At 32.4% G+C, this 19,645-nt stretch overlaps 1 protein-coding gene across 1 annotated transcript; it reads right to left on the bottom strand.

Annotated features, from left to right (window-relative positions):
* Positions 1-1,401: 1,401 nt before the first annotated feature.
* On the bottom strand, positions 1,402-14,768 carry LOC129985041 (mucin-2-like). The gene is made up of 5 exons (XM_056094967.1): positions 14,592-14,768; positions 10,999-11,935; positions 8,337-8,424; positions 4,256-4,404; positions 1,402-1,643 (listed from the first exon to the last, which is right to left on the bottom strand). Exons 1-5 carry the CDS (start codon positions 14,766-14,768, stop codon positions 1,402-1,404), a joined length of 1,593 nt encoding a protein of 530 aa, XP_055950942.1.
* Positions 14,769-19,645: the final 4,877 nt, after the last annotated feature.

Genomic DNA, 19,645 nt, shown 5'->3' with positions numbered 1-19,645 from the left:
ATTTTGAAAGAAATTATTTTCCGTAATTTTTTTTTTTTTTTTTTTTTTTTTTTGCTGGAGGTTTTCTTTATATATATTATAGAGACGAAAAGTTGAATAGGAAAATCGTTTGGTTCAGATATTAGTCTTTTAATTGTCAGCTCTGGAACCTGTTTTGATATATTTTGAGTTTTATGACTTTCTGTTTCAGTATCAGCTATTTTTCAGTTACATCGAAATAGTTTTTGTAAAAGATTAGCACTGTTTAATATGCAGTTGTATTGTTGTTGTTCTTTCAAATCAATTTGTTTTGCAACATGTTACCGGATCTGTGTTATTGTCGCTGAATAATATGTAAATTAACATTCTACTAATAAAAGCTTTTGTAAGCATTCTACAGGAGAAAACATTCTGCTTATACCTATCACATTTAGCATATATATATTTCAGATAATTGAAATATATAATTGAGTACATTTCTTCAAAATTTTGCATGATTAAAATTAAAAGTAAGCAAAATACCACCGCACTTCGTCAATAACATTCGGAAAAATGAAAACACAAAAATGATTTTTTGTTCCATTCTTAAAATTTAAAATCATTGTATTTTTGAAGATACGTATTTTAAGTAACCTGGAATTTTTTTCTTAAATTTCTTTAAAAGAATACTTTTGTGTAATTTCTAACAGTACTTTCTATTTTTGTTATAAAAATTGACTATAATTGTTTATACAATTATTTGGTTCATGGGAAGAAAAAAAATTTATTATTATTATTATGCTTGGTTTACATGAGAAATAAGAAAGAGAAATCATGATACGTGCAATTATAATGTGCAATGGGATAAAAAATGTGATAATTAAAATGTTAATGCAATGGGTAATTAAAAGTTGACTTACTGAAGTAATAATGTTTTTGTGATGATGTGACGTCATGGGATTTGACTCCTTCAAGAAAGCTCATGAAACAATAAAAGCAACAGATACACGGGTATTAAAATAAAGATTTTAATATCTGCCATAATTTGATACTTAAAAATACTGTTTTGCATAATTATAAGTATCCAATTATGCGCAAGAGATTTAAGGGATTAAAAATAATTAATATGCTTAATCAACTAGCACGTTGTTATTGATGGCTCATATTAAAATAAAGCATTTATTTCTTTGGGAAAAAGATAAAATGTTCATTTCTTTGAAAAGATAAGACACTTATTTTGCAAATGTATGGAAAGTGCCCTACATTCCCCGTTTATACAGCACACATAATCTGTATGCTATTAATGTTAAGAATATTTTGGTTGATAAACTAGCTTGTTGTAATACAAATAAAATACGAAGCATATGTTTCTAATAGATAAAAATGCTTTTTTTAAAGAAAACTGCGCTTTACAATTCAAAAGTTTTAATTAAGTTTTAAAAATTATATTTTTGTTGCTGTTGTTGCTATTTTAGCACATTCGATTTCAACACCGACATCGCCATCATCATCGTTATTTAGTGTGAGGGCCACTAGAGTTTTGTCATCAGGACAGACAGCACTTCCGAGATCCTGCTTACTATTGCTAATTTTGTCCCTTGAGTCTTCTAGTTTGTATTTGGCCATGAGTTGGCTGCATTCGACGGAAATGAATTTCAATTTCTTTTCGTAACAAACTTCAATGCCTGAAAAATAGAAAACAGCATACGTAAAACAAATATAAAAAGAATCTGCTTTCAAATAGTTGTGAACGAAGAAAATATATAATTCTTTTATTATTTTCTTATAAATAACTTAGGCTTGAATGGCAATTTGATTTTATGCTATTGAAAGTGCAAAACATTTATGAGAAAAATACAAAAACAGATAAGACCAAAAATTTAAATCATTAAATTTTATTTTCTAAAATATAAAAATAAAACCTAAAATTGTGTTTATATTTTAAGATTTAAATTTAGTTTTTTATTGTATTCATCACTTTTACAATAGTTATTTTCAAGAAATGTCGAATTTAAGGTAATATTAATTTATCATCTTGTTCACTGAAAGTTTAAATTAAATATTATATTGAATTTATTCTTCATATGAAATGCTTTTTTACTATCGTTTTAACTCAATTTTCATACTTAGTATTATATTGGAATCATCTCTCCTACAAATATATATATATTACTCTTGCTACTGAAAATTTATACTTTGTAACAAATTGCATTCAAGTCTCATACAAAATGGATTTTTTTTTTGTTGTTGTTGTTGTTGAAAGTTAAAATTTAGTATTATATTCGAATAAACCCGTTATAAAATATTTTGTTTGGCATTCCTTTTACTAAAACATCTTATTTTTAATAGTTTACTGGGTTCAAATCTCTTATCAAACTATTTATATGCTTTGAGCATTGTTGAAATTCCACCTATAAGAATGTTATAATATTCCATTTTAAGAAGGCTATTTCATTGTTATTTCCGAGCTATGTTATTAGAATTTGTTTTAAGAAAACTAATTGTATCAATTTTTTTTTCATTCAAACACACTCCTTACAAAAAAGGGTAGATATTTCAAAATGAATAAAAAATGGTAAAAAAGAAGTGCTTGGTTTTTTTTATTAGACAAGTATAAGTGTATATTGAGAAACTTTTAAATTTTATTATTTTGAACTTTTTGGTCTAGAATATATTTTATAATTCAGTGCCATAAATAATATTGTTACGAATCTGTGATGCGGCTTCCCAGCATAGTTGGTTCCATCATAAGAAAGAATGTTTTACATTCATCTGCATTGGACGGAGTACGGGTGTCGCGTCGGAGGTCCCGGAGTTTGGCGACAAACTTGGCGAATTTGGCACCAAAATAGATTATACCCGAAACATTGAGAATTTTCCCGACCTTCCAGTAGGAGCCGAGATACGCCTCGAACGTTCCTGATTGGTTTAGAGGCTTCTAGTCCCGCCTTCTGAGACCTATAAAAGGGAGGCAGCCGCAGCTGCCGAGTAGTCGTAGTCGGAAGCGACAGAGACGAGTAGTCGGGATCGACGGTGAAGAGTGGTCGGAATCGACAGTGAAGAACTGGTCTTCCAGGGATTAGCAGAGCAGCGACGGAGTCAAGCTAGTGCTGAACTAAGCTGTGTGTTACTGCCTGCAGTAGAGTCTTGTTGTATGCTGCACGTCTCGGCTGAAGATAATCGTCTTCTATGCTGTATATAGTTGTCGTCTTTGTGCTGTCCTGTGTGCCTTCGTCTAAATAAACGTCGTTGGGTTTTTTTCTACTACCGCCTGGTGATTGAGCGTTCTCCACACCATATAACTCCCACTATCCAAACGAACCCCGGGAAATTTCGTAACAATATTGAATCTTGCATTCAATTTTATTTCACAAATTCAATAACAGAAGCCAATTCTCATGTCGTGTCGAAATTGATTTCAAAATAATCTGTTTGCTGATAATTACGTGCTGAAAATATTAAAATAATAATCACTTTTAGAGACCAGATAGTTCGCCTGGAATACTAATTATCTTTAATTTTATTTAAATTGAATAGACGTAGCTTCATGAAATTATCAAAGATTAAAGCAATGTTACTTTAATTATCTTACGCAAGATTTGTTTATTGCGTACAAGAGTCTTTCTACTGGAGATCAATCCCTTGACGTCATATCACTATTAAAAGCGTAAATGTCCAGCCCATTAATGATTCAAATTTCAAGGTATCGTACTTTCGTTTTTTATATCTGTCTTGTAAACTACTCAGATGTTAAACAAAATCCTATTTTTTTAATTTTCAACAATACTTTATTGATGAAACGATTAAAACGATTTGTAATACAAGGCAACAATATAATCTATTGTTTAGAAATGAGACAAAAAATATTTTTAAAAAATTATTAAAATTCAGAAAAAATTCGCAAGATTAGCAAATTGCTGTCATTAAAATAACAATTTTTTTAAAATTTTGAACAGGCTTAAAACTCATTTTTGTGCAATAATATTTTTGAAATTTATCGCGGAAGAACGCCAAAATTCAACTTAATTTTTACCTTAAAATTCTAACTAAATTTTTTTTAAATCGCACCAAATCGCACATTTCTACCCTCTAAAGTATATATATGGGCCAAATTTGGTAGTTATAGGTTAAATGCACTGGCCTGTAAACGCCAACACACACACAGTCATGTTTATTCGCATCGACAGGCAACTACGTAAAACTTCATTCTAACACAACAGTAACTGATCAGAAAAAAAAACTAATGGCAATACTTTTTTACAAACATAATTATATGGAAGTGTGTAAAGATAATTACTAGTAATTATTTGATTTTCATCGCAACCCAATTTTCCATCGAAAGGCTTGCGAGGAGTCTTCTTGGAGTCTATCTGAAAGGTGCTGTCCTTGAATACGTTCTTGCATACCGCTTTCATCTCCGAATCCTCCTTGAACAGCGCCTCATCACTATAAAAATCATGTGTAAAGAACAGAGTTTAAGAAAAGAATCCTTCATAAAATACATACATTTGAATGATGCTATAACTAACTACTTCGTTACTTCGAGCTCCGACTTACGAGAAGTCGAAGTTACACCGTGACTAATTTTCCTCACCAGAAATTCTCCATTTTAGAATATAACATAGAACCGAAACTTGCACTTTTCTTGAAATATTCCTTGATAAATCTATTGCCCCCCCTCCAGCATAAAAATTGTGGATTTTGAACAAGATGATGAGTATTCAGATTCTTGTAATCATTGTTCCATACATTTTGTTTTCCACTTTATGGGAAACCCCCGGGGGGAAACCTCGAAATGAGGATGAGATACTTCCGGCATGGTAGTTAGGTCTCGCCACCCTGGAGGGTACACAAATAGGTGTGAGATCTGACTCCTCCCCTCGATGACGGGACGTACTTCCTTCGGGGAAGGTTGTACCGTGGCCGGTGATGGCCCTTAGGGCTCAACCACAGTTCTCGCCAGTGTTGCTTTTGCGGCGGTCCGGTCATTTAGTTTTATGGTTTAAATACGTGTGCCTTCGTGGTGGGTCGGAGAGTCTGACTTTCCACTTTATGGGAGCCCTCTTTTTTTCAATTGAATGAAATAAAAATTGTACACAAAAGTTTAATGTTACTAAGTTACTAACAATGTCTCATAACTATATTTCATGTATCTAAGTCATTGATTCACCGAGTTTACAAGCATGCTAATGTACAGACCAACCAACGAAAAACCGTATGATGGATTTGGTTCAAAATTTCTTGTGGATCTACACTTTGGATGCTAAACTGTGCACCAGTTTTTTTATCCATCTCATTCTTTGCAATTTTAACTATAGTTTTCACTAGAGATGCATAATCCACGATTTTTTGAATAACAAATAATATTGCTATTGTTATTTTTAAATATGCGTTCCAAATATCTGTTATTTCAATCATATTATTAATTAAAAATTATTACTTAATATTAAATATAAAATTTATTAATTGTAATTAATACTTAATTTATTAATTTAAGTAACGTGTGATTGAATTAATTTATCTGTTTCAGCTTACTTCTTAAATTTTATTTTTTTTCTCAAAACTATTTATTTCATTTATTTATTTGAGTGAACCATTTTCTGGAAAAGATGAGTTAAAAATATATGTCATTTCTTTAAAATGTTTACATTAGTCCTATATTCTACCAATAGATGGCGCCAGCAGTAAACAGAATACATGTAATCAAAGTCAATCATGTCACGAGCAATTAAAAATGATCTGTATGGAATAGTGCATCATCAAATAAGAATATCGGTCACTCCATTAAAGTGGAGTGGTGACTTCGCACTTTCCGGTGAAATCACCGCTCTGATAAATTTCAGTGATGTGCAATTCAAGGATAAGATACGATAATTCCAATAACCGGTCCGTTCCCTTTTCAATCCAATCACAGATTTCTTTCCAGAGCTTCCATTAGACAGATCGTATCGATTGTTACTTTCCAGTAAAGTCACCGCTCCGGCAAATTTCAGTGATATCGTATCGATTGTTACTTTCTATCGTGATCCAAAACCTGTAATCGAAATATCATCAGTAAGATCGTATCAAGGATTTGAATCACACCCCTCTTTGAAAAGTATTGATCACTTGTATTTGTGACTTTTTGATATTGGTTACGTAATAACCGCTCTTAAAATATTCGTCATCCCTAGTTTTCACTTGATTCACTCTGAAAAGTAACCATAAACCGCTCCTTCGACCCTCACTGAGACACACGGAAAAATCTGAATAACTGGACAGCATTTGAGGGCACTAAAGTTGAGTTCTAAGAGTATCACCGACAGAGGTACAAGTCCTCCCATAGGAAACATGTTCTGTCATCAGTAGGGGATAGGTGACTCCATACCTTTTCCGTACCCACCAAGGTGACGAAAACTAGCCAGCATTCAGAAGCTTCTCGTCTTCATATTTGAGATGCTCCTGGGGAGGTTTCACTTTGAACAGTGAGGCAGGCAAACTTGCTTTGATTCAAAATTTGATAAAATGTTGAAAATATGGTATTGCCGTGTGCCAGAGAGAAACACAATTTTAATTTTAATTTTTGATTCAGAGAAGTATGAATGCAGAGATTCATCAAATCATCATGCAATACTTTCTCTTTTATTTGCTTCGTATGTAAAAGAAAAAGTATTAAAGGTTATAAAATCAAAGTTTAGGTAATAAATTCAATTGATAAGAAGTTATTAAATGGCTAATAATCTTAAATGGTATTTTTACTTTCTCGTAATTGTTATTAAAATATTCTGCCTCTAGATTTTAATCACTAATTCACGTTAAATTCAGTGAAACTCTTTTTTGGAATGTGGGATAGAATTTGTTCAAAGGACTGACTGTCTGTCGATCTTTATATTCATGTACATCTGAATGAAATAACACAAAAAATGTGAAATATTAGATGGGCAGAATCTGTGCTCACTTTTTACTCAAAAAGTTTTGATTTGTGTTGACGTTTGGGCAAATCGCGATAGAGAAACGACTCTTCCCCAAAATCTTTACACAATATTCTTTTCAATTTTTCTTTTCTCATATATGAAGTATACGAATAAAAAGTAGTGTAGTTTTCAAAAGATTCGAACTGAAAATTTTGACGAATCTGTATGTTTTAGATCCCCCCCCCCTCCTTTATCCAAAAAAAACATACTTTTGGCATTATATTTGTCTGTATGTGAAAACGATAACTCTAAATTCCTTCGAAGAAAAAGGAGGAAATTTGGTATATGATCTTTTTGCCAAATTTATATATTTCGCTAAAATGTTTAACGAAATCCATTTAGAGGAAGTCTGTTCAGCTATCTGAATACAAGAACAAAACTCAAACAACTAGAATACATAAAATTTGCAATTATCAGATTTAATATCAATAATGTGAATTTAATATATCAATATTTTTAACCTACTCTGTCAAAGGACTTGTTGTTTCTTCAGTTTGTACTTTCTCTAAACGGGGTAGTTAAAAAAAAACAATGACTTAAATAAGTGAATTTGAAATGCGATTTTGTGACTGATCTGTATCAAGTTTTAGTTCAAAATTTATGAAAAAAAATCATCCAAAGTATATATTCAATTTTCAAATACTTTTGTATTAACCGTTTCAAAGATTAATCGCCAATTAAAAGCAATTGTCATAGATCACACGCTAGATTCAATCAAACGCAAGATTCGTCCCAAAGGCATGCCTTTAGTAACTACTGTTCACCAATGGCATCTAATTAATACACAAATATTGGTTTCTTTATTAGAATACGAAGAGCATATGCCTTAAGTATGAAAAAGCATTTATGGCATCTACGGCTTTGCCAATTCTGTACCGGTTTTTACAGAAGTCGAAAGAAAAACACTTCCGAATTTATGTATCAAACATTGTAATTAAAATTTATAGCTATAGTTCAACAATCTTTTACATTCTTATTGAATGCTTGTATTTTAATATATAACATTTGTTTTGTTTTCTTTCAGAAAATAGTAATGACATCAACAATTCTACTCGGTAGAGACCAATACGTTAACCTTTTTGCCCTTTTAAAATATATTCTGTTTTGAACTAACTTTCGTATATTTACAGCGGATTTATGTATTTTATTACTACTTTATTAGCAGTTATTTAGAATTATTTCACTTTAAAACTATCTGAACTGTTTTTATGATTTTTAGAGAAACTAAAATCTTGATACCATATAGGTTATATGGAACCAGACAAGTTACCATATGGGTTGTATGGTATGTATATAGGTACATACGCCATAAACTAAACCAAACCAGTACAAAGCATTATACTTGAAAAAACTTATTTCTTATCAAGAGTCAACTAATTTCTTCAAGAAAAATAAATTGCTTTTATTTATTTAAAACTTACTTACTCTGCCAAACCGGTGATCAGCTGCTGATCTCTTGGTAGGTCGGTGCACACGGAAGTTGTCAAGGGAGTATCACATTCATATTCGTTATCTATGAAAATACTGTAAATGTAATTAAGCAGTCAAATTTCTCACTAGTAATTTCAAATTTAAGCGAAAGCGAATTTTTAATTCCAAAATTATAATCATATTTGACATGCTAATTACCACTTGCAGGCGTACGGGCCTAGGGGTAGCGCGTCTTCCCCATGATCTGGGCTTCCCGGGTTCGAGTCCTGGTTCGGGCATGGTTGTTCTTTACCATGTGTTCCATCTGTGAAGTGTATGAAAGAACCACCCCCCCCCCCCCTGTAAAAAGCGGTTGTGCAAACAAGTGTGTGAGTGTCATTTTCATATGAGCTAAAAGTCAAACTTTTGCCCTTGGGTGATCAGGGGTCTTAACCCTCAGAAGCTACTTAGTTTCCGTTGTAACGCGGACACGACATCACCATCAATCACCACTTGAAGCAAATGTGTATCACAGATAATTTATTTGTTCGGCCATATGAATCACACACTTGTTCTGGCGTGTATTATGAGAGTGCTTTCTCATGGTCCAATAAGTCTAAACAATATGTTATTTTGTGACGATAAGCATGTTAATTAAATATATGAGGTTTATCTTCTTGTGTTCAGTTACTGAATTTGGGAATTTTCCCCCTTTCTGGTACTTGTTTTATCAATTGCCATGAGATATGTTTCAATGAATAAGTATGGCTTATAATATTTTTCTGAAGAGGAAAAGACTTTAATCCTTAATTTATTTAATTATTAATTTCTAAATCTATCATTATTTCAAACTAGAGCCACCACCTCAAAAAAATTAATGTTTGACCGGTCAAAATTCATGATTAGATGATAGTGGGTTTTAAACTAGATCTCACTAAATATTGTTACGAAATTTCCGGGGTTCGTTTGGATAGTGGAAGTTATATGGTGTGAAGAACGCTCAATCACCAGGCGGCAGTAGAAAATAAAACAACGACATTTATTTACACGAAGACACACAGGACAGCACAACTATATACAGCACAGACGACGATTATCTTCAGCCGAGACGTGCAGCAACAACAGCATACACAGCATCATATAACACGACTCTACTGCAGACAGTAGCGCACAGCTTAATTCAGCACTAACTTCACTCCGTGGCTGCTCCGTTTATCTCTGGAAGGCCAGTTCTTTATCGTCGATACCGACTACTCTCCTCTCTGTCGCTTCCGACTATTCTCGCACTCCACTGGTTCACGACTGCCCGGCAGCTGCGGCTGCTTCCTTTTATAGGTCTCAGGAGGTGGGGCTAGAAGCCTCTCAACCAATCAGGAACGTTCGAGGCGTAACTCGGTTCCTACTGGACGGATCGGGAAAATTCTCGATGTTTCGGGTATAATCTATTTTAGCGTCAAAGTCGCCAAATGGTCGCCAAGTTTGTCGCCAGGCTCTAGGACCTCCTATGGAACCAACCGCATCACAGATTCGTAACAATATCTAGTTGATCGAGTCTGCAGCTAGAACATTGTTGCCAAACTTTTCTCTACCTTAGAAATATGAGAGATTGACCAGTGTTAAGTCATCAGTTCGAATGCCATCTTTATCATCTTATCAGAGTTTTAAATTACGAGACTCAATTCAATGGGACTTTTGCGATGTGATGATGAATATCTTACTAAATATTAGAGTCATAACAGAGTTTAAAATTGAGATTATTGATGTACTTTATATAACCTATTACGTAGAGGAATGATCTCTGTCTTGTGCGCACATTATATTTGTACACTATGATTTATAATTATTATACTCATCTCATAAAAAAATGTCAATGCATAATTGAAAATTATTTCATATGTTTAAAACATATTAATTTTAAATTAATTTGATTTCTTTTTTCCTTAAAATATTTAACTTAAAGAGTGAATATTTCGTTAAGAAGACGAAGAATGTATAATATTTTAATCTTTTACTGCTAATTCTAGTTTTATTTTTTTTAAACCGTCCAATTCTTTTAAATTTATAAAACAAGTTAATTTACTTTATAGATGAAAGAGAATATGAAATATCACTTGCAAAAATTATCTGGACGTAGAAAACAATTCAGAAAAAAATTTCTGTTACTTAAGATGCAAATCGGATAGTGAGAAGCAAAGATCTATGAAGAGAACAGAAGGCCCGTTTATGCCATAGAGATAAAGATAATATAATTTCGCATTTACTCAGGGGTTTTTTACAGAATCAATAAAATGACAGATTTTTGCATTTATGCCAAGGCCATTTCAGATTTTTCAAACAAATTCCACAAAATTTTAAGCTCCTCTGATCACAACTTAATAGTACCTATGTTTTTTGTAAAAATGTTGCATGTATTTCGCTGTCTTTGCTTATTTAACATTTTATCATGGCGCTATCGCTTTAAGTGCCAACATCTTGAATGTATTCATAAGAGCTTTTAAAAGAGATTAATTGTAAGAGCTACAAAAAGGAAGTTACCTATAAAAAGCGAGCCAAATTTTTATGGAAGTAGACAAGAAAGGAACCTTTCTCCAATAAAATTTCGTTTGCAATCGGGAGCACAGAAAACAGAGATCTTGCACATTTTTATATAACAATTCAAACTTTTACTTGTCCTTACCTTTACATTCGGAATGATATGAGCTATCGAACATGCCACCACCACATTTAGATGCTTCTGTTGTTGTTGTTGTAGCCTGAGTTGTGGATTCGGAAGTAGTGGTGGTGAGCTCAGTTGTTGGTGAGCTGGTACCTATTGTTGAAGTAGGCTGTGTAGAAGTTGTCGTTTGTTCTGTTGTTGTGGTAGTCGGTGCTTCTGTTGTAGTGGTAGTCGGTGCTTCTGTTGTAGTGGTAGTCGGTGCTTCTGTTGTAGTGGTAGTCGGTGCTTCTGTTGTAGTGGTAGTCGGTGCTTCTGTTGTAGTGGTAGTCGGTGCTTCTGTTGTAGTGGTAGTCGGTGCTTCTGTTGTAGTGGTAGTCGGTGCTTCTGTTGTAGTGGTAGTCGGTGCTTCTGTTGTAGTGGTAGTCGGTGCTTCTGTTGTAGTGGTAGTCGGTGCTTCTGTTGTTGTGGTAGTTGGTGCTTCTGTTGTTGTGGTAGTTGGTGCTTCTGTTGTTGTGGAAATCGACTCCTCTGTTGTTGTAGTAGTAGTTTCTGTTGTCGTAGTCATAGCTTCTGTTGATGTACTTGTCGATTCTGTTGCTGTAGTTGACGGTTCTGCTGTCGTACTCGCAGATTCTGTTGTTGTAGTTGAAGGCCATGTTGTAGTAGTTATAGGCTCTGTTGAAGTAACCGAAAACTTTGTTGTCGTAGATTCTTTTGCAGTAGTCGATGGCTCTGTTGTAGTAGTACTGGATTCCGTTGGAGTGGTTGATGACTCTCTTATCACAGTTGTTTCTTCTGTTTGCGTAGTCGTGTATTGTGTTGAAGTTTCGGATCCATCAGTCGTAATTGTATTAACTTCTGTTGTTGTGATGGTAGTTGATGGCATTGTTGAAGTTTCATCTTCTGTAACAGACTTAATAGATGTCGCTTCGGTAGTGGTCGTTAATGGTTTTGATAACTATGTGAAAATAATATAAACTTAAATTTTATAAATGCTTTGCAATAGGTATATTCAATTTATGATAATTTTCTTTAGTTAAATTAAGTCAGCATTTCATATTTTAAAAGATATTAAAAGTTAAAGAAACATGTTATTAAAAGATGTGCCGAAATAGAGCAGATTCCAAAATCAAGTTCCATTTTATAATAATCATTTTACAATTTGAGAGAGCAGAGAAAAGTAACTAATTGAAAACAACTCTGTTTTCTAATGGAATTATCAACTGATTTTCATATTATTATACTGATTTCGTTTTAACGAAAATATTTACGAACGTAATGATGGAAAGCATGCTGAATATAGAAAAAATGTTTCTTAAATATTTCATTATAATTTTTTTTAAAAAAACATTTATTTTGTGCATTAGAGGCTTTATCAAAAATATATAGGAGGCCGCGGTGGCCTGGTGGTAAGGTCTCGGCTTGTGAGCCGTAGGGTTTCAGGTTCAAGACCGGATTCTACCGAAGAACCGTCGTGTAAGGGGGTCTGTTGCCCGTTAAATCCGTCATGCCAAACGTCCTCCCGCTGGTGTAGTGTGGTGTGGAGAGGGGAGTGCCAGCTCAGGTGTCGTCCTCGTCATCTGACCGCGGTTCAAAATGACGAGGTCCGTCCCAAAATAGCCCTAGTGTTGCTTTACAACGGGACGTTAATATAACTAAACTAAACTAAAAAAAACTAAACTAATCAAAAATATATAATGCCTTCTTTCTATGAAGTACATATTCTTTCACTGCTTACTTTTCTTATTAATATATTGAATATGTGCATATATATATATATATATATATATATATATATATATAATGTATAATTAAATATGTGTACATAAAAATGTGAAAGAACGTTAACAATAACATATTCACGGACAGTACGATTATAACCTTCATTTGCATGAATGTGACTCAACTGCATCGTAAATACAAATGACAATTATATCCATTAATAAAAAATTATTAAAATTTTCGGCTGTTTATTTTTAGTTGTCAAGATATATTTCTAAAACTATTTCAAAAGAAAAGTCTCTTTAACCCAAATGATAAAAATAAAAAATTACTAGTTCTATTCACATTTCAAAACTGACCGTGAATATGTTAAATGCTAAATTCCAAGCAACTGTTTCATTTAACACTTTTTAATAAGCTGAAATTTGTTACATTAGCTTTTTATTAATGTAATGCGGTTGTTTTTTCAGAGAGTCCGTTTGCAATGAAAAATGATTATAGCTATAAATAACAAAGTTTAAATGTATGTGGGCTACAAGAAATTTAAACCCATCTTCCTGGTGATAGATTTTATATAAAACAGCATGCTATTTTAAAATTTGATGCTATGAGTAGATTTCAAATTTTTCTATATATATTTTTTTTTCCGTTTATGAAATATTGTATTGGCACATACACATATGGACAGACAGACAACTTGCAAAAATATGACTTGGGGGGGGGGGGCGCTCGTAGAAGTGTATAAAAATTCCCTAAAGCCTTGAGCTTGAGTTCTTTGAAAATCATAACAATTACACTTTGGAATACTTCATTGATAACAAAATGTAACATACACAATCTTCCACGTTGCGTAAAATCTAACATCAAAACCAAAAAAAAGTCTTTTTAAGACTCTTTAAGCTCCGGAGCTCCTTTTCCCTCCTCCATCTTCAAAGCCAGATGTATTTAATTGAATTTAAAATATTTATACAAGTAGTTACTAAAATTAGGAGAAATTACAATGATAGAGCATTAAATTGTTAATTACTTTTAAGAAAGTAGCTTTATTATCTCGCAAATAGAAAAAAAACTAAAGTTTAAAATAAATGTTTAACAAAATGGTAAAAAAACTTTTTTTAACACATTCTAAACACTCTAATGCCAATGTTTTTGACTCGAGAAGCAATCACTTAAGGGTAAGGAGTAAATAGGCCTCATTGATCTTCAAGCAAATTTGTGAATATGAAAGAAATAAGAAAAAATAAATTAATAAAACCCAATGTTTTGAAATTTGTAAACAAATTTATCTCTAATTGAATAAGCTCCAGTACATAGCGCTTGTTAATAAAATGAAAGCACAAAATTAAATCAACCTGAAAGTGTCGCAAAAAAAATTGTAGCCCCTGGTCCTTTCTAAATTAGGTGGATTCCAAAAAAAGTTGCTTCCTTTGCTTATTTTACAATTTGGCCCTGAATAAAGAATGGAATACTTTATCTTCTCAGTGTATGTCTTATTTACTACCAACTTTCTTCTTCAGTGACATCTTCTTCGATATGAATAATTTCGAAAATTAGCTTATCTTTACATATGTGAAAATCTAAACAAACAAAGAAAATTGTCTTACAAAAATGTTATAATTATATTTCTTATCAAAATTCGTAATTTCTAAGGCTTGAATTTTTTTATCAAGATTTTTTTTTTTTTTTTGTATTTTGCAGTTTTATCGAAAATCTATTCATCGGCAATTCAAAAAAAATTTAAATTCAGGTTAATATTTGAAAATTTGATCAAAAATTTTTGTGTTATTACATTGACAGGAAAGCTAATTGTGTTAGAATGGGAGGCAAATTTTACACATTTGCTGTGTCATCTAAATAAGCATGGAACTGTAAAGAAAGTCGAACGTTCTTACGTGAAAGACTTGAAATCCAAGTTGCACGCATTCCTCGTCCTTGCTGCAAATCGAGTCATCAATATACCAAAGTGTATGGCAAGTTCTTGTAAATTCGTTTGTTTCATTATTGACAGGACCCAATGCAAGTCCCGAGCAGTTGGAATCTCTTCTGCATTTCTGGAGGCAGGTCACCATGTGGGTATCTTCATAGCTTTGCAGAATCCAACTGTCATGAAATTTGTCTTCAAACCAGAAGTAGAATTGAATCATTGATTGCTCAAATCCAACGATTCTAAGTACCAGGCAAGAAAAAACAAAAAGCGAAGACACAAGATAAAATTTCTTTTTCATTTTGGAATCTGGAATTCGGTTGGAGCTTGAGTATGGGAAGATGTGATTTGCAAAAATAATAACTGCTTATATCTGTTTTCAGTTAACGGATTTTAGCAATTTGGGAACGGATAGCAAGCTGCGAGATTGTGTGATATCGTCGCAAAAATTTTGAAATGTTTGATATTTCGCCCTTGTTTTTTGTTGTTGTTGTTCGTTTATTTCTTCTTAAAATACAGAATGGAGTTTGAAAATTAAACAAAGAAAATAATTTAATTGCTGTTTCAAAAGTGTAGTTCGTGTTTGTTTATAAATCGTGTTTTAAACTTTTAAATATGCATATTTCTTTTAGAATGATATAAATATGTAAAAAGGCATACTCATTTCAAGTGAAATGCAATAATTTTGCAACTAATTTATCAGGTGTTGTTTTTTTCTGTCACAAAAAAAAAGCTTTTACTTTTTCAAAACAATATGAATTATGCCTTGAATATTTAAACCTAATGTTAAATATTTAAAACCAGTCAGCAAAGAACTAGTGAAAATTCTCGCCTTTATTGTCTGTAATTGCAGTGCGTGAATGACATTATTACGAAATAAATGACAGATATTTCGTAGAGAATCAGAGATTTCTACCATGAGAAAGAGAACACCTGGTTTGGAGAATAGCTTTATCTAGTGGAAAACGAATGATAGAAAAAGCAAAAGTTTCTAACTATTGAGATTTCCTTTTTTTTTTTTTCGTTATTTGCTCATTTATTTAAATGTTTGTAATGTTTATTATGAGCTAGCAACTTAAAGGACACCTGGACTTTTTCTCACCGTTCTTTAGAAACGTTACCATGATTGATTAAAACTCTTAAAATAAAAATAAAAAATAATTTGAAATCTTCTAATATGCATTAATCCTGAAACTTAGGGCGGAGTCATTCAAGAAAGTGTTAGGGGGAAGGAATCAAGACAACAATCAAAAGAGCATGACTCATGGCAACAGTTTAACACTTTCATTGCCATGATTCACGCTTCTGATTCCTATTTTATTTGGAATAAGATGCTTTTTTTTCTGTACTATTCCTTAACTATAATAGAGCAGTCATTACCTGATTAAACAGAAAGTGTAACTGAAATGACGTCAATGGGAGCAACATAAAAAACAGAGTGTATGAAACTCAGATTGTTGTGCAACAATTGCTAAGTGTAAATTATTAATCTGAAGAAAAATTATTTAGTTTGAATATCTATATCCAAATTTATGACCAAAGTTTTCATTTTCAGTTTGATTTCATAAAACATTAATTCATTATATTGTTGCGAAATTTCCGGGGTTCGTTTGGATAGTGGGAGTTATATGGTATGGAGAACGCTCAATCAGCAGGCGGTAGTAGAATTATGAAACAACGACGTTTATTTACACGAAGACACACAGGACAGCACAAAGACGACAACTATATACAGCACAGAAGACGATTATCTTCAGCCGAGACGTGCAGTATACAACAAGACTCTACTGCAGACAGTAGCGCACAGCTTAGTTCAGCACTAGCTTCTCACCGTCGCTGCTCCGCTTACCTCTGGAAGACCAGTTCCTCACTGTCGATTCCGACTACTCTCCTCTGTCGCTTCCGACTACCACTGGTTCACGACGACCCCGGCAGCTAAATCCTGTCGATACTGCTACGTTCAGTGGTGACGGGGTGGTTGGCTGTACGCAAGAATAAGAAGAACCCCGGCAGCTGCAGGCTGCTCTTTTTATAGGTCTCAGGAAGCGGGGCTAGTAGCCTCTCAACCCATCAGGAACGTTCGAGGCGTAACTCGGTTCCTACTGGACGGATCGGGAAAATTTTCGATGTTTCGGGTATAATCTATTTTGGTGCCAATGTCGCCAAATTCGTCGCCAAGTTGCCAAATGGTCGCCACGTTTGTCGCCAAGCTCTGGGACCTCCTATGGAACCCACTATGCTGGGAAGCCGCATCACAGATTCGTAACAATATACTTACATTAAAAACAGGATTATTCAAAACAATTGTATCAATAACAAATAACTATGATCTGTTCATTAAAAGCCCAAATGTTTCCTTTTGTCACACGATAACAGCAGTTCTGGTAATGCCCATGTTACTATCAGGTTAATCGTTTTCTATAGTTCAGTTCATTTCAGTTCATATAGTTCAGTTTCAGTTCATTCACTGTTGCACACAAGGGAATCTTCAAAACAGAATCTACAACGTACCCAATTAAATGAACAAAACGCATTTTCTGAAGTCATATTCAAAATATGCTTATGTCTATTGAATATGCATTAGCTAATTTGCTTCACAGTATCTGGTATAAAATGGCAGTCACATGAAAATTACCTGTGTGTCAATTGGAAGTCACATAAGACAATTACAATGTATATGTAAAGAAAAGTGCAACCTTCCTTTTTGTATTAACTTCCTGTTGCATCAATGGCTGTGAAGTTGCTTCACAGTCACTGGAGTAAAATGAACGTCACATCAAAATTACATATTTATTTAGGGAAGTCACATAAGACAATTACTGCGTGCGTGTAAGCAAAAATGTAACCTCCCTTCTATGGACATGGTGTCATTTTTAACGATGTCTTTTAAAATTTCAGTCAGTAAGGGGTCTTTTTCAAGGTGATTCGAAAAAGTTACGATAATCTTACAAGATAAGTGAAATATATCGTAACAAAATTATATTTTACGCAGCAGTACACAGAATAAAACGCCATGTATGCTTATTAAAAGGCATTGTTTGGCCTAAAGTGAAATAAGTAATGATTACCCCAAAAAATTAACATAAATGAATAACCACATTTTAAAACTTCATAGTATCAAATTTTATTTTTTCAAATATAAATAGTGATAAATGAAAATAAAGAGAAGGTCTCAAATTTTATTTCTAACATCATTCAGTAGGTAGCAATTTTCTGGTCATGTTGGAAATATGGTTATTTAAACAACTACCTAATAATAGTGCGAATTATAATTTCAAAGAAAATAATGCCCCGTCTGGTGGGGTTTCAGATGTTCGTTCTCTATCTAAATGAGGAACTTCTATAGTGCAGAGTTCGTGTAGACAACACTGATTTACTCTTCGCCATATGGCCACCAAGATCTCCAAACTTTATCTAATATGATCTCATTTTAGGGGTTTACATGAAAGATCTTTTTATAAGCTCTCATTGAAAGAAATTGGTCAAGAAGTTTAAAAATATATAATAATTCTGCATTAAGAACCACTGATAGTTTAATCTTTGAAATGTATAGAACGAACTTGACTACAGATTAGATGTTTGTCATTTTGCATAAGTTCACACATCGAACATTTGTGACTAAAAAAATTTTATAATGTTTAACTTTACTTTCATGTATCACTAATTATGTTAAATGCAATATTTTTGAAAATATGAATGATTAATAATGGTTAATATCTGTCATTTGTATAAGCTAATCTTGTATGATACAGTTCTACAAAATCTCTGAGAAGACAAATATTCATTTAACCAAGACGCAGCTAATGGGTGTATATATAAACATAACAAAAGTGCTTCTCAGTACAAATTCTAATTTGTTAGAATTAAAAGTTTCTTGAAAGTAAATCTTTCTCGATCGATGTTATGTTATAGTTCGTATTATCTGTCGTCACAAAAGTTAGGTTCAAAAAACCTTCGATTCAACATCGATGCTTAGAAATCTTTTACAAAACAAACTCACCCGTGTAAATATACTATTCTTAGATACGCATTAAATGTTAAAGGAAAAATTAAAATCGTTTCTCTTAAACTAATTAAAATAAAACAATATAGAGATTTTTTTTTAATTGAGCCAAAAAAATGTTTGCAAATTGCTGATGCTTGTTTTCGTTTCAAATTAATTTTCACCTTAGAGTTTCTTAAAAGCTTTACTTAAATAATAACAATCGAAGACTTTACTTGAAACGTGTATCTTTAGATGGCATAAATATATTTATCGCTAGTAAAATGCGTCTGCAAAGTAATCTATGAGATCAAACGAAAAAAGATAATATGAACTGCATTACTGTTTTATTTATGCTTTATTTAAATTTATGAATAATACGTAGGCGTAAATTTGCTGTAGTTTTTGAATCTCTGATAAGTGTGTTACATATATATGTTTTATTAATATATTTGAGTTAGATATCCTGCAAGAATTCATAGATAATGATAAAAGAAAAAAGAAATTTAGACAGACCTTTAAAATGAAAGAGGACAAAAACTTTAAAGTGAAAAATAAAGAATGAATGCTATAACTGATTATTCCTTATACTAATCAGTTATTAAACTACAATGGGAGAAAACACTTTAATATACATGTGTAATTTATGCGCATTAACACATATACATATGTGTATATGTTTTAAAATCTAAAAACTTTATTATACACGAATGTAAATAAATTCGTGGACATATCTAAATCTATTAAGACAAACTTATGAAATCAAAAGCAAAAATCTTTAATCAAAGCTATACCGTGTCATAGAATTATATTTTAAAACCCTCATAAATCAATTGCCGGTTATTTTATTGGCATACAATAACAGGTGATGTAAATTAATTTATAAACTGCGAAATATTTAATATATATGAATTTATGGATTTCTTTAAAATTAATTATTATGCGTTCACATATTATTTTTCTTTAAATCGTGATCAAATAATAATGGAGGAATGCTTTATAAGTACATTGTGTCAATTGGCGTAAACGAATTCATAAAA

The sequence above is a fragment of the Argiope bruennichi genome, chromosome 9 (genome assembly GCF_947563725.1).
Source record: "Argiope bruennichi chromosome 9, qqArgBrue1.1, whole genome shotgun sequence".
Lineage (NCBI taxonomy): Eukaryota > Metazoa > Arthropoda > Arachnida > Araneae > Araneidae > Argiope > Argiope bruennichi.
The sequence above is the reverse complement of the archived record's forward strand: the minus strand, read 5'-3'. Positions and strand labels throughout refer to the sequence as shown.